Genomic DNA, 14,276 nt, shown 5'->3' on the forward strand with positions numbered 1-14,276 from the left:
TCTTTTCTCTTATTAGTAACAGAAGAATCTTTTAATTATTCTTACAGCTAAAACACTGGTGTTTTTTTTTTTTAAATGAATTTGGGACACCTTAACTTTTTTTTTTAGCTATTATAGAATATATTTCAGAATTATCCAAAGCTTCCTGGATCTGCCATTCCTTTCTTAAGGTTAAGATTGTCCATAGCTTATAAATATATATGTGTGTGTGAAATTATATTTATTATATTATATATATGTATATGTATATATATTTTTAAAAGCAGTAAATAGAGTAAGAGAACGAATAGAATATTATGGATAGAACAAGAGTCCAAAGGAAAATTTCAGTAAGCTAAAATTGCAAGGCATGGTGGTGGCACATGCCCATAATCCCAGTGTTTGGGAGGCTGAGACAGAAAGATCGCAGATTTAAGGCTGGCCTAGGGGATGTAGGAGACCTCTCTTCAAAATAAAAGTTTAAAAAGGGTTTGGGGTATATATTGGAGATAGAATACCCCCCTGAGTTCAATTCTCAGTACCCCCTCCAAAAAAGCTAAATTTTGATGAAGTAATATACTACATAACAGCTAATAGGAGATAAGTCTTTATCATTAGACTTGAATTCTGCAGTCATTCTTTTTTTTTTAAGTAGCAGGTGATGGATTCCAGGGGCATTATTGTACCTCCAAGCTACACCCCACCCCTATTTTTTTAGTTTATTAATTAATTAATTTGTTTATTTATTGCTGTATTAGGGATGGAACCTAGGGGCATTCTACCTCCGAGCTACACGCCCAGTCCTATCTTCTATTCTTTATTTTGAGACAGGGTCTCACCGAGTTGCAAAGGGCCTCACTAAGTAGCTGAGGCTTTCCCCGAACTACAATTTTCTGATCTCAGCCTCCCTAATGCTGGGATTACAAGCATGCGCCACCACACCTGGCAGTCTTTTTATTTTTGAAACAGAGTCTCCCTGAGTTGCCAAGGGCCTTGCTAAGTAGCTGAGGCTGTCCATGAACCTCCATCCTCCAGTCTCCGCCTCCCGTCTACCGAATGCTGGGAGTACAAGTGTGCACCACCACTCCCGGCTTGCAGTCATTCTTAAATGCTGCTTCTAAAGCCGTCTTTCCTATCTTCTCCCAGCTGTGAGAGCCCCTTTCTTGAACCCTTAAATAGCTCTCCAGAACACTATGATTCTAGGACATGCACAGTATGAGCTTATTTCTTTGTGCTTCCAATTACTGCTTTTTTTCCAGAGAGAATTTGTTGATTTTTGTCTGTTCCCCCAACTACCACCACCATTATGACTCATTCTTCTTCCACTTAAAAAAAAAAAAAAAAAAAGTCTAGGAACACATAAGCAATTACTTTTCTTTCTTTTAAAATAGCTACTGAAATAACACTCCTGCTTTCTATAAAAGTCCCCTAATTGAGTTAAGGTTGCAAATAATGAGTGCTTATAATTTTTGCCAACTGATATCCAGTGAAAAGGCTCATCCAGTGAAATGGCAGTGCTTTATCACTGCCTGCCATTCTTCCCACTTGTGTGCTTGTGATATCAGGAGACAAGTAAGTAAGCGGAAAATATTTGGTATATTGTAAAGCACCACATAAAAGGCTCAGTATTAAGAAATATTTAATTTGTTTTATTAGCTACATGATAACTTTATCCTTGGTAAGTTTTTATTGGCTACCTTGCTATTCAAGTAGTCCTGAGATTTATTAGTTCTTTCATAAAACTTAAAATTCAAATTTTCTCAATTTGAAATCAGCTTATTTCATTTTAGTTAAAAAGTACACACATGTTATGTAGTAGTAACAATTTAAGGATTTGTGTTGTAATTTTTGTAGCCCTGAAGTATAGTACTTTAGCTTTATTATCTTGATACTTATTTCACTATTGCAGTCAGCATTTTAAAAATGCTGTATTAATACCTTTTGTCTAATTTAATCTCAAGTTAATGTAAAAATAAAAATAAAATTAGCTTGGGTTTTTATTTATACAGTTACAAATGTTCACAACATGTATCAAAAGTAAAAATAAATATTTATAAACTAGACAGTTTGCTGGATATGGTGGCACATGCTTGTATCCAAGTACTTGTGAGTCTGAGACAGGAGGATCTCAGGTTCAAGGCCAGCCTCAGCAACTTGTGTGGTCCTCCACAACTTAGTGAGTTTCAAAATAAAGAATAAAAATAGAGCTGGTGGGTGTAGTACAGAGGTAGAATGTTCCTGGGTTCCATCCCTAGTACCACATACACACACAACAAAACCCAACTAGATACTTTGAATTTAAATTTTCCCTACTTTTGATTCCCAACATATATTAAGTGATTTATTTTAATAATATTTCATCTAATTATTTTGACTCAGGAGATCCAAGAGAACAAAATTTTAAGTAGTGAAAAAGAATTGAAAATAAGAACTACATTTTGAAAAGTCTTCTAACTTAATGATATAATTACCCTGAGAATTTTAGGATATATAATTCTATGGAGTATTGAAGTGAAAACTCAAACCAAATTTGTTTTATATTTGTTAAATCCAAAAAAGTACATTTTTATGACTACAATAGTTTTATTACATTTTTGTTTATAAAATTGTTTTCTATTTAATGAATATTATGGTATTTAAAGCTTAATGACTATAACAAAGTTTTAAGAGTAGTGATTATACTATTAAAAAAAAAAAAAAGGTGATCTTTGTGATATTTGGTCAGCCAGTGATTTAGTACTAATTAGATAAAGGGGAAAAAAGGAACAATAAAGATTTATGTTTGAAAATTATTTAAAATGGTCATTGATTTAGAAAATGTTTATAAATTTCTATCATAGAGCCAGGTGTGCTGGCACATGCCTGTAATCCTAGTACTTGAGAGGCTGAGACAGATTGCGGGTTCGAGGACAGCCTCAGCAAGTAGTGAGACTCTCACCAACCTAGGGAGACCCTGCTTCCAAATAAGAAATAGAATTTATCAGGTTGGGTGTATAGCTCAAAGGTAGAATGCCAATGGGTTCAATCCCCAGTACCACACACACAAAAATTCTATCATACGGATAACATATTGATGGAGCAGTAAATTACTTTCTTACTATTGAACAGATGTAAAATATTATAAGCATATTTCAGTCTATTTAAAAAATAATAATTTATTAATATTTCAAAACATTTAATATTCTTTTGATAACGCAGAAAGTAGAATACAGAAAGAATCTTGAGATAGAATATTTATTGTGGATCAAATTTTATTTTATTTATTTTTGGTGTGTGGAGGTCTGGGGATGGAACGCAGGGGCATTTGACCTATGAGCCACACCCCCTGCCCTGTTTTTATTCTTTATTTTGAAACAGGGTCTCCCTAAGTTGTGGAGGGCCTCACTAAGTAGCTGAGGCCTCAGCCTCCCGAATGCTGGGATCACAAGTGTGCGCCACCACGTCCGGCCTTTATCAAAATGTATGATTATGAGAAAAGTCTTAAGTTGAGAGGAAATAAAGTTGCAAAGAGTTATAGAAGCGTTTTGAAAAAAAGGAAATAGTAATTTTAAACTCAAAAGTAGCAAACTCTAAGAATTAGATACAAGGATTACTTCAGCATCTCCAATTATCAATTTATAATAATAAATTAATTTTTATTTTAGGAGTTGTTTATATTTATTCAGATTATTTGTGTGTGTGTGGTACTGGGGATAGAACCCAGGTGCATTCTACCTCCGAGCTCCACCCCACCCCAGCCCTATTTTTTATTCTTTATTTTTTGAAACAGGGTTTCACTGAGTTGCAAAGGGCCTCACTAAGTAGGAGCTAAGGCTGTCCTCGAACCGCAGTCCTCCTGTCTTAGCCTCCGAAATGCTGGGATTATAAGTGTGCACCACCACGCCCGGCTCAGGACTTTTTTGTACTAGGGATTGAACCCAGGGACATTTTACCTACAAGCTACACCCCCAGCCCTATTTTATTTTACTCATTTATTTATTTTGAAGCAGGGTCTCCCTATGTTGGTGAAAGTCTTACTACTTGCTGAGGCTATCCTTGAACCTGTAATCCTCCTGTCTCAGCCTCCCAAGTACTAGGATTACAAGCGCGTGCAACCATACCTAGTAAGAAATTTTAAAAAATAAAAATTATCTGGCAGCTTTATAAAAATAAAAAATTTTAGTATCATTTTGAGAAACTCCATTTCTTTCAGATTCTGAGGTGCTATTTGTGGAATAAATTTTTCTTTCCCAAAATAGTTGATAAAACATTTGGACCAAAAATAAGCATTTCCTTCTGACCTAGAATTGCATGAATTTTAACTGGCAGTTTTGATATCTTGATATATAACTTTTTATTCATAGACAGCAAAATAAAATATTAGGCAATATTAGATGTCTTAAGCAAAAGAGCTTTTTAGCCAAAGAGGTAAAGACAGGAAAGACTATATATACAGAATCCTGACTTACCCAGTTTTTGAAGAAAATGAAAAAATCTTATTTCCAGATATAATCAAGCAAAACAAATTTTCACATAGAGAAGCAAGATAGTTCAGATTTAGTGGCAAAAATATAAGTTACCATTTTCTACATTTTTACTAAGGAAACCTTCCATACTTCTTGTAGTTAAATAAATTATTACTTATTATTGAGCACCCCCTGTACTTCTTTGTGAGCATTTTCTGCAAACTATACTAAGGAACAAATAAACTTTTACAGATCGTGGGGTATTGGGCATTCTTCATCTGTGTTTCTCTGGACACAGGTTCTCTAATAATCATAAGGAATTCATTCACCTCATTAGGAGCATACACATGCTGAAAATTCCTGATGTTTTTTTTTTTAATTTAAGACTTAATACAGATGACAAAATAAATTACTGAGGATGTCTGACTCTACCTTAATAAGGAAAATTCTTTTTTTTTTTTTACTACATATATAACAAAAACAAATGACTTGACTGTTCTTTACTTTAGAAAACTTTTAAATAATTTCTTCTGATCCAGACTGTTGTTCTGTGTGCCCCAGAGCACTCTTTAAAGCCTTACCTAGAGGGCGAGACCCAGATGGCTGCATCTTGTCCTTACTCAGAACGCAGTACACCGACTTCCTGGTCTTTATGCTGTGCTTCTGTGGCAGCTTTGATTTCCTCTGATCAGCTTTGCAAGTTACTGGCTGGGGTCGAGTGCTACCTTTTCTAACTTGGGATACACTTTATGTTCAGTATTTTGTGTTACACAATGTGACTTCTATTGATTTAAAATGTGCAAAGAGCATATCTGTGTACTTGTCGATGTCTGCCCATTGTAATCAGGATGAAATGCAGCCTACATGCTGTGGCATGTTGACCTGCTTTGACCCCACATCAAGACCACTTTCACCCCGGTTCACTAGGTTTATTTTCATATATCCCCTTAACATTCTAAGTCATTTCTACTTTATGGGCCTGCCTTAGGTATTTGAAATATCTGAGCTGACATATGAATTATGAAAACACGCAAGTTTGAGCTCTCCTCCATATTATTGTGTAGCCAGCACTTTTTCATAATTAAAATCTCAGCTCAAATATTCCTTCTGTCCACAAAGTGGTTTTCCTAGTCCATCCATCTGAAGTATCCTTTCTTCTCTACCACCCTACTTAATTCTCTCCATTATTTGTATTTTCCACATTGCATTTTCTGCTGTTTGAATTCTGTTTACTTAGTTCTTATATTGCATCAAGGGCAAAGTCCATGTTGGTCACTGTATCTGCAGCACCCAAAGCAATGCCTGACACTTTATGGATGCTCAGTAAATTATAGTTGAATGCATGGCTGAGTGAATGGACAATAAAAAATTTAAAACATAAGGTGAGCAATGTATTCCTTCTTTTCTTGTTCTATCAGAATACAGTATAACGACATGATAGTAAACTGGGTAAGAAGATAATTACTTATCATTCCAAGACTTAGAGTTTTAATTTATTTTTTCCATATATATTTATATTACTCATAATTGTACTCTCTTTAAGTTTTTAAAAATATTTTGCTTTAGCTTAATATTGTCAAATATTTTCCCCAGTTCTCCTAGGAAGTCCAGTTATTTTAATGGCTACATGAATATCACATTGAGTTGATAGTCATTTACTTAACCATGACCCTAATATATTAAGTAATTTGTTTCTAATTTTTTGCTATTAAAAATAATATTGCAAAGGAAGCCTAATTAATGTAGTTGATGTTTTTCTTCCATTGGATAAATAAATCAATCATAAAATGACTGTATTAAAGAGTATGAATTTGTTCAGATATCTTATACCATTTAAAATATTTATATTAGCTTGTAATCCCAGCATTCGGGAGGCTGAGACAGGAGGATCGGAGGTTCACAGCTAGCCTCAGCTACTTAGTGAGGCCCTCCGCAACTTAGTGAGACCTTGTTTCAAAATAAAGAATTAAAAATAGGGCTGGAGGTGTAGCTTGGAGGTAAAATGCCCCTGGGTTCTATCCCCAGTACTGCAAAAAAAAAAAAAAAAAAAAAAAAAAGTAGTGGTTCCATTCCCAGTCTCTGAAAAACCTCTACACTGATAGTAGCTGCAGTAGTTTGCACCCCCCCAACAATGTGTAAGAGTTCTTATTTCCCCACATCATTGGCAGCATTTATTACTATTTGTATTCTTGATATCAATCATTCTAACTGGAATTAAATGGAAGCTCAATGTAGTATTTTTGGGTTTTTTTGTTGTTTTTTTGTGGTAATTGGAATTGAGCCCAAAGGCATTCTACCTCTGATCTTCACCTGTAGCTCTATTTATTTATGAAACAGAATCTCACTCCATTGAGGGCCTCCCTAAGTTTCTGAGGATGACCTTGAACCTCTGATCCTCCTGTCTCAGCCTCCCAAACACTGTGCCACCAGGCCCAACTGCTTCTCTTTTTTCCCCCAAAGCCAGAAGAAAAATTGGGGGAGAAATCAATAGTACCATTGAGAACCAGTTTCAAAATGTCTACTAAAAAGTATTCTTTAAGTTTCTTCATCTCCACATATGGAGAAAGGTTTACCTATTTACACACATAAAGGCTATATAAATAAAATATTTTTGTTTGTTTTTTGTAGTACTGAGGGATGAACCCAGGGGCATTCTGCCTCTGAGCTCTACCCCCAGCACTACTTCATTTTTTCATTTTAGAACAGGGTCTCACTAAGTTGCAGAGAGCATTGCTAAATTACTAAAGCTGGCTGCAAACCTGGGATCATCCTATCTCAGCCTCCCAAGTACCAGGATTATTGGCATGTACCACCATGCCCAGAGATGAATAAAATATTTTCTGAGAAATTTCTCTTTGGATCTTTTTTGAGCTTTTCAAATTATTAAAAGTCAAGTATAAGTTTTGTCTTTTTATAGATATAAATTAATAATGACTATTTTCATATAGATTTTTAAATTTGAGAAAAACATATTTTTATGCACTTATAGTCTTTTAAAATACCATATATAATAATCTATATAATAATTTTTTAAAGAGGATTAATTATCTCTCTTTATATGTACATATGTTTTTAGCTATGTATGTATTTTTTGGATACATTTTTAAACTACACATTTTTTAAAGCCTTTTTGATGTCACTAAGCATTTTACTAAACCTGTGTTTAGAGATGGCTAGTTCACTTTGGCAAAACAATGAGCCTTTATTTTTCTTTGCCATTTACAAATTCTTAATAGTATAAGCTGTGTATCACTTAACTGGATAAAAGAGGGAAGAAAATGACATGATCCTAGCTTACCTTTCTCATGTCTTCTGCATGTTTTTCACCTTTATTTACTCCAATAATTATTTAATCTCATAACAGGAGACTCATGTATTCATTAAATACTCACCAAATATTTATTGGGTGCCTACTATCTACAAGCTACTTTTTTGGGTATTAGGTGTGCAGCAGTAACCAGATGAAAACTTACACCTAGTAAGTAACCAGATGGAACTTACACCTAGTAGCCAAGTAAAATAATAGTAAGGTAGAGAGTGATTAAGTGCTCAGAAAAAACAAAACAGGGAAAAGGGCATTTGAAATGCAGAGACTTTTGAAACTTTTGATGGGTTAACCATGAAAGCTCCACTGAGAAAACTTCTCAGAAAAGACCTGAAGGAGGGAAGAAGGAAGGAAGGAAGGACAGAAGGACGCCAGCCCTTTGTCTCCCTGGGGGACAGAATTCCAGGCCTGGAGCACAGCCAGGAGCCCACAGGAAGCAAGTAGAGGAGACTGGATCACAGAGGTATATAGAGGAATAAATCAAAGAGATACTAAGAAGCAAGATCATGCCACAAATGGGTTAATGTTTGGGTTAAATAATATTTTATCTTAGTCTGTAATTTTCCTGAGAATGTGTTTCTGTCCTTTTTTGCTCTGAATAGAATTAGATTCTTTTATTTTTAGAAATATAACATGCAGCTTTAAAAAACCTGTCACAATTTTTGAGGGATAGCATATATCAATTAATTAGTCAAATATTTGTTCTTTTTGAAAAATACCTGATCTCATTTTTCTACATACCAGTTATTTCATGATTTTATAAAGATTTTTGCCATTATCCTAATAAATGTGGTTAGCAATTTAATTGCCTAGTAATGCCTTATTCACCTGGTTTTATTGTTTTTCTTGCAAATTTCTACCATTCAATGGTGTTTAAAAAAAATAGAACCAGCCAGGCATGGTGGCGCACACTTGTGTCCCAGCATTTGGGAGACTGAAACAGGAGGAACGCAGTTCGTGAACAGCCTCAGCTCCTTAGTGAGGCCCTTTGCAACTCAGTGGGACTCTGTTTCAAAATAAAGAATAAAAAATAGGGCTGGGAGTGTAGCACGGAGGTAGAATGCCCCTGGGTTCCACCGAAAGAAAGAAAGAAAAGAAAGAAAGAAAGAAAGAAAGAAAGAGAGAGAGAGAGAGAGAGAGAGAGAGAGAGAGAGAGAGAGAGAGAGAGAGAAGAAGAGAAGGAAGGAAGGAAGGAAGGAAGGAAGGAAGGAAGGAAGGAAGGAAGGAAAAGAGAAACTGAACTATAAAAATAAAGAGCAGCCTAACTTGGAGATATGATTTTCTTGGTTCTTTTTCCAAAACTTATTTGCTTTGGCTTTGTGTTCAGCCAAACCACATTATTTGCTTCTGTGAAATGACCAGGTATCTAAGCAAATATATTAAATCTATTTGGAGCTGGGCATGGTGGTGCACGCTTGTAATCCCAGCACTTGGGAGGCTGAGACAGGAGGATCGCACAAGTTCAAAGCCAGCCTCAGCTGCTTAGTGAGGCTCTCAGCAACTTAGTGAGACCCTGTTTCCAAAATAAATTATAAAATAGGACTGGGGCTAGCCCAGAGGTAGAAAGCCCCTGGGTTCTACCCCCCAGTACCACACACATAAAAATAAACTAATTAAACCTAATTGGGAGATCTCAAACAATATTTAACTCAAGTAACTCCAATGAACTGAGCAGTTAGAACTCCTAGTACATTAGAATAGACACTTCAAGTCCAAAGATTTTACTGTTTAGCTTCCCCACTGAACAGCTGTGTGGTTCTTTCTGAACTTCAGTTTCCTTTTCTGTAAATGGAAATAAAATGGCCTCAGAGGCTCACTAAAATACCATTTGGAGAATATAAGGGAATAATATGTCAGTGCTCTTTAAAAATGCTATTTAGTGTCATTCAGTACTCTATTGTATTAGGCTTCCTATGTACCTTTAATTTTGTTATATTTTAATATTTATTGATTTTTATGTCTGGATAATTTCCAACATTTATGATTTTCTTTTGGACTGAATGTCCTCTTAATGTGGCTCCTGTGAAAGGCTCCTACAATGTATACAGACAGGTGTTAGCTGTCACCCATCAGCCCATGTGATTTTACTCCTCATTACAGTGGCCTCTGGCATGTAACTCAGCAAGAATGTATGTGCCCTCACTCTGAAGACAGCTGTTAGCAGTCAGGAAATAGACTTGTTGGGGACTTTTAGTCTCATTAAACCTTTACTAGAGAGCACTCAGCAGCAGTGTGCTACTGCCCCACTGACATTCCTTGTCCTAGCTAGGAACTACAAGTTTCATTTAGAGAAACTTTAGTCAAAAGTGAGTGAGGCAGCTGGGTGTGATGGTGATGCGCACCTGTAATCCAGTTCTTGGGAAGCTGAGACGAGAGGCCAACCTCAGAAACTTAGCAAGACCTTCCACAACTTACTGAGACTTTGTTTCAGAAAAAAAAAATAGGGCTGGGGGTATAACTTAAATATAGAATACCCTTGGGTTCAGTCCTCAGTACCCCTCCCAACCCCAAATGCATGAAGCAGTAAATTTCACCAGCATTATTGGCTCACCAACTTAGGGTAGCATGGGCTTAGAGGGAAAGACCTCTTGAAGTGTGTGCTGCTGCTAGGTGTGGAGGGTTCAGGGCAACCAAATCAACTATGTTTTAAGTTTTCTGAATTATTTATTTATTTATTTATTTATTTATTGCGGTACTGGGGATGGAAGTCAGGAGCATTCTACCTCCAAGCTACATCCCCAGCCCTATTTTTTATCCTTTATTTGGAAACAGCATCTCACTAAGTTGCATAAGGCCTCACTAAGTAGCTGAGGCTGTCCTGGAACCTGCAATCCTCCTGTCTCAGACTCCCAAGTACTGGGATTACAATTGTGTGCCACCACTCCCAGCTAAGTTTTTATAGTTTGAAAGAATCAGAATGGAGCATCAGTTACCAAACTCTGCTGCATAATAGTTACCAGGGATCTCTTAAAGCTCCTAATTCCCAGGCTGTGCACACTAATGTTGAATAGAATCTCCACAGGTGTCAGCTGGGCATCAGTAGTTTTTAAAATTGGGCAGTGACAGGGATATATGACTCTGTCCCCCATCCTTTATTACCTGGTACTGTTGCTCAGCCTTTAGCACTACTAGTGAGAGTTTCACAATCTGCCACTAAAAATGTTTGGAAATAGCAGGTAATATCCCTCAAGCAGATTTGTGGTCTACATTTTTTAAAGAATACATAGTCTTGTGTTGTTTTAAATTTTTAAGTTTCACTCCTGCCCAATCTAGATATGTTTTTATTATTTATCCCATTTACTAGATACTTGACAGCTTTAAATCAAACCATGCCTTTGTGATTTGAAAAACAGAGTAAAATCATATCTTTAGGCATTAACTGAAGTATTATTAGTTGCATTATTAGTTGGGGGCTTGGTTCCTGTATCTCAGTTACAATGAATGTTTTTAGAATAAAGGACTGACAGCCAATTTGTTTTTTCAAATCCATTTTTATTTTTTCTCCAGTTTAGTAATAAACTGTATCAAGCTATTCAAAATTTATGGAATCAGTACCACTTGGGCTGGTGGTACACGCTTGTAATCTCAGTACTTGGGAGGCTGAGGCAGGAGGATTGCAGGTTCGCAGATAGCCTCAGCTACTTAGTGAGGCTGTTTGCAACTTAGTGAGACCCTGTATTCACATAAAGAATAAAAAATAGGGCTGGGGGTGTAGCTTGGAGTTGCTTAATTCTATTACATTAAGTTAGTATTTACTGTGATGTAAGATGCTGGGTATGTGAAACAGAAACTATCTTGTTGGCATTGCTAACCATGGTGTCATGAGTGAATAAGCATTTCTTCAGATACCGTGGCTTATTAAGTCAGTCTCAATGTAATTTAATAAAATAGAGAATTTTAAGTGTACAAAGGAGATTTCTAAGTGGCTTCATTCCTTATGTCAGCAAGAGCTAGAGTTTTATCTCTATATTCTTGAAATTTGCCTACGGCTTGACATTAAGTTCAGCTGGTTTTAATATCTTAAACACAATAGAAATTCTATCTTGATTTATAAAAAAAATTGTTTCATCTTCTAGGTGAAATGTGTGTGAAAAAATGTAAAACACGAATTGATGCTCTGTGAAGTTTTTCTTTATCGTTTAAAATTAAGGAACATGACCCTGTTGTCTCCAGTGCTGTCAGAGTGTCGTAAATTATCACACTTCTACGATGTAAATATTTGGCTTAATTCATAACATTCAGTTGTCCAATCTTTGTTTTGAGTCTTTTGTTTTTCTTGTTTTGCATTTTTGTTTTGTTTTGTTTTCAGTCATTATTTTGTCTTATCATCTTCAATTCTAGAGCAACCTGACAACAATAATGATACAACTGAATTGGGCATCCTTGTCATTCCTGAGATTAGTGTCACAAATGTGTCCGGAGAGAGAACCGGGAATGGGGAAAAAGGCAGAGCACTAGGAGAAATTGATGCTCAGCATATGCAGGGTGTGCAGGAAACAGCCACAGATCCTAGAACTGAGAGCAAAGGCTTGCCAGAGATCAGGAGGCAAAAATCTGTAAGAAAAATGATGGAGGATGGAATAAACTCACCTGGCAGAGTGCAGTTTTAGCAGAGCACTTTATAGCTGCACCCCAAGGTATCTCAAGGCAAAGGGCCACAGATGCATGTTCAGCAGCAGTTGCACAGTCACAGAAATGTTGCATGTTCTCTAATCAAAGTGCATGAATTACGCATCACAATTTCTCAATGACTCCTAATTCTCTCTGGAATGGTCATACCTATGTTGTCTCTGAGTTGTGGTGTCTAAAATTAGCTTTTTTGTTTTTGTATTTCATTATCTTTGATGTAAAAGATAATGTATATAGAATTTAATAAGTTTTGAGCTTGTCATTTTATAGTCTAGATTTTTTAATTTAGTAAAATGATCTGGAGTAGAGAATGCAGCCTTCTGTAAAAGCACTTTAAAATGTTCTAATAGTTTTTTTTTTTAAAGATCTTTAGCAAGAACTTTTACTTTACACTGTTTTGCTATTGGGGAGAGTTTACCCCTAGTTTTAGTGTGTGGTAATTTTTCTAATTGTTTCTGATCTTTTGCATGCATACTAGGAGCACTCTTTCTAAAACAGTCGGGTGTAGTTCATGGCATGCTTTTTGTTTAATACACTCTAAATTACTGTCATTTAATTACACTGAACTATATTTTGATGTTTTATAAAATAAATGTTTTAATTTATCCTTTGATTTTACTCTGTAATCTGTTGCTTTGTGAAATTATGCTAAAGTATAAATGATTGAAATAAAAGCAATTGATTTGGTATTAATCTTTTAAAAAGAATCACTTAAGATACTTAATGTTGATTAATCTTTGTCATTTCTTTGTTTAGGAAATACAGAATTAACAGGTCAAGAAGAACTGATGGAGATATCTGAAGTTGACGAGGGATTTTATTCCAGGGCTGCGTCTAGTACCAGCCAGTCGGGTTTATCAAACAGTAGTCACAATTGTAGTAACAAGACAAGTGTAGGAAAAAACCAGAGACGGTCAGGAGGAAGCAAAACTGGAGGAAAAGAGAAAGAAACTACAGGGGAATCTTGCAAAGATCACTTTGCTCGAAAACAAACCCAGAGAGCCCAGAGTGAGAACCTTGAGCTTCTCTCTTTGAAGAGACTTACCCTGACCACCAGCCAGTCCCTGCCTAAGCCTACTAGCCACGGTTTGGCTAAGACTGCGGCGACTGTATTTAGTAAATCGTTTGAGCAAGTCAGTGGGGTCACAGTCCCGCATAACCCAACCTCTGCAGTTGGTTGTGGGACTGGGACAGATGCCAATAGGTTTTCTGCTTGTAGTCTACAAGAGGAAAAGCTCGCTTATGTTTCAGAAAGGACTGACCTTCCAATGAAATATCAAGCTGGTCCACAGAGGCCTCCTAGTATCAGCATTACCCTCTCCACAGATTAATCTGTTAACACATTTTTCTCCAGTCACCAGTGAATCTGGAAATATGACTTTGCTTCTTTATGAAAGTGCCCTGGGTCTTTCATTCCTCTTCCTGAGGGGAGCTCTGTGTCTTAAATCCTGAAAGCTCCCTTGACTTTATGAAGGGAATAATGTCTAGGTTGCAGTATGTTGATAAAGGGTTTTGTTATTTCTTAGTAGATGTTTCCCAACAATGCCCCCTTGGTTTGAGTCCTTGTTTTCTTCTTTCTTCTTTGTCACTGCAGAAGACTGTCAGTGAGACTGTAAATGTTGGTAGGTTGTCTGATTAAGTTGGTTCCAGATCATGTTGTAAGTTTGTTTTAATGCCTCCTGTTTTGGTAGCTGTGCATTTGCCCTTCATAGTCAAAGGCATCTCCACATAGGGGATGAAAGAGGACGGGACAGAGAGGCAGGTCCAAGAATTTCACAGCTGGCCCTTCAGTGAGCCGTGCTGGAAACAGGCATGTGAGAAAACTAAAGACATGAGTATGAGTAGTCCCTGATGGAAATGTGTATAACCACATTGTTCAGATCAGAACAGTTTGTTCA

General features: G+C 36.3%; 1 protein-coding gene across 2 annotated transcripts in view; it reads left to right on the forward strand.

Annotated features, from left to right (window-relative positions):
- The window catches only part of HYCC1 (hyccin PI4KA lipid kinase complex subunit 1), a gene marked incomplete at both ends in the record, with an annotated part of 59,983 nt that extends 46,274 nt beyond the window's left edge, over window positions 1-13,709 (forward strand). Inside the window, one exon of one of the 2 annotated variants that reach the window (XM_080701540.1) lies at window positions 13,135-13,709. In XM_080701540.1, the coding sequence (XP_080557666.1) occupies window positions 13,135-13,709 (575 nt within the window). Of the gene's footprint in view, window positions 1-12,090; window positions 12,360-13,134 lie in introns of those variants that run through there. The other variant, XM_080701541.1, reaches the window with a different exon arrangement.
- Window positions 13,710-14,276: the final 567 nt, after the last annotated feature.

Source organism: Muscardinus avellanarius (genome assembly GCF_963383645.1).
Source record: "Muscardinus avellanarius genome assembly, chromosome: 9".
NCBI classification, from domain to species: domain Eukaryota; kingdom Metazoa; phylum Chordata; class Mammalia; order Rodentia; family Gliridae; genus Muscardinus; species Muscardinus avellanarius.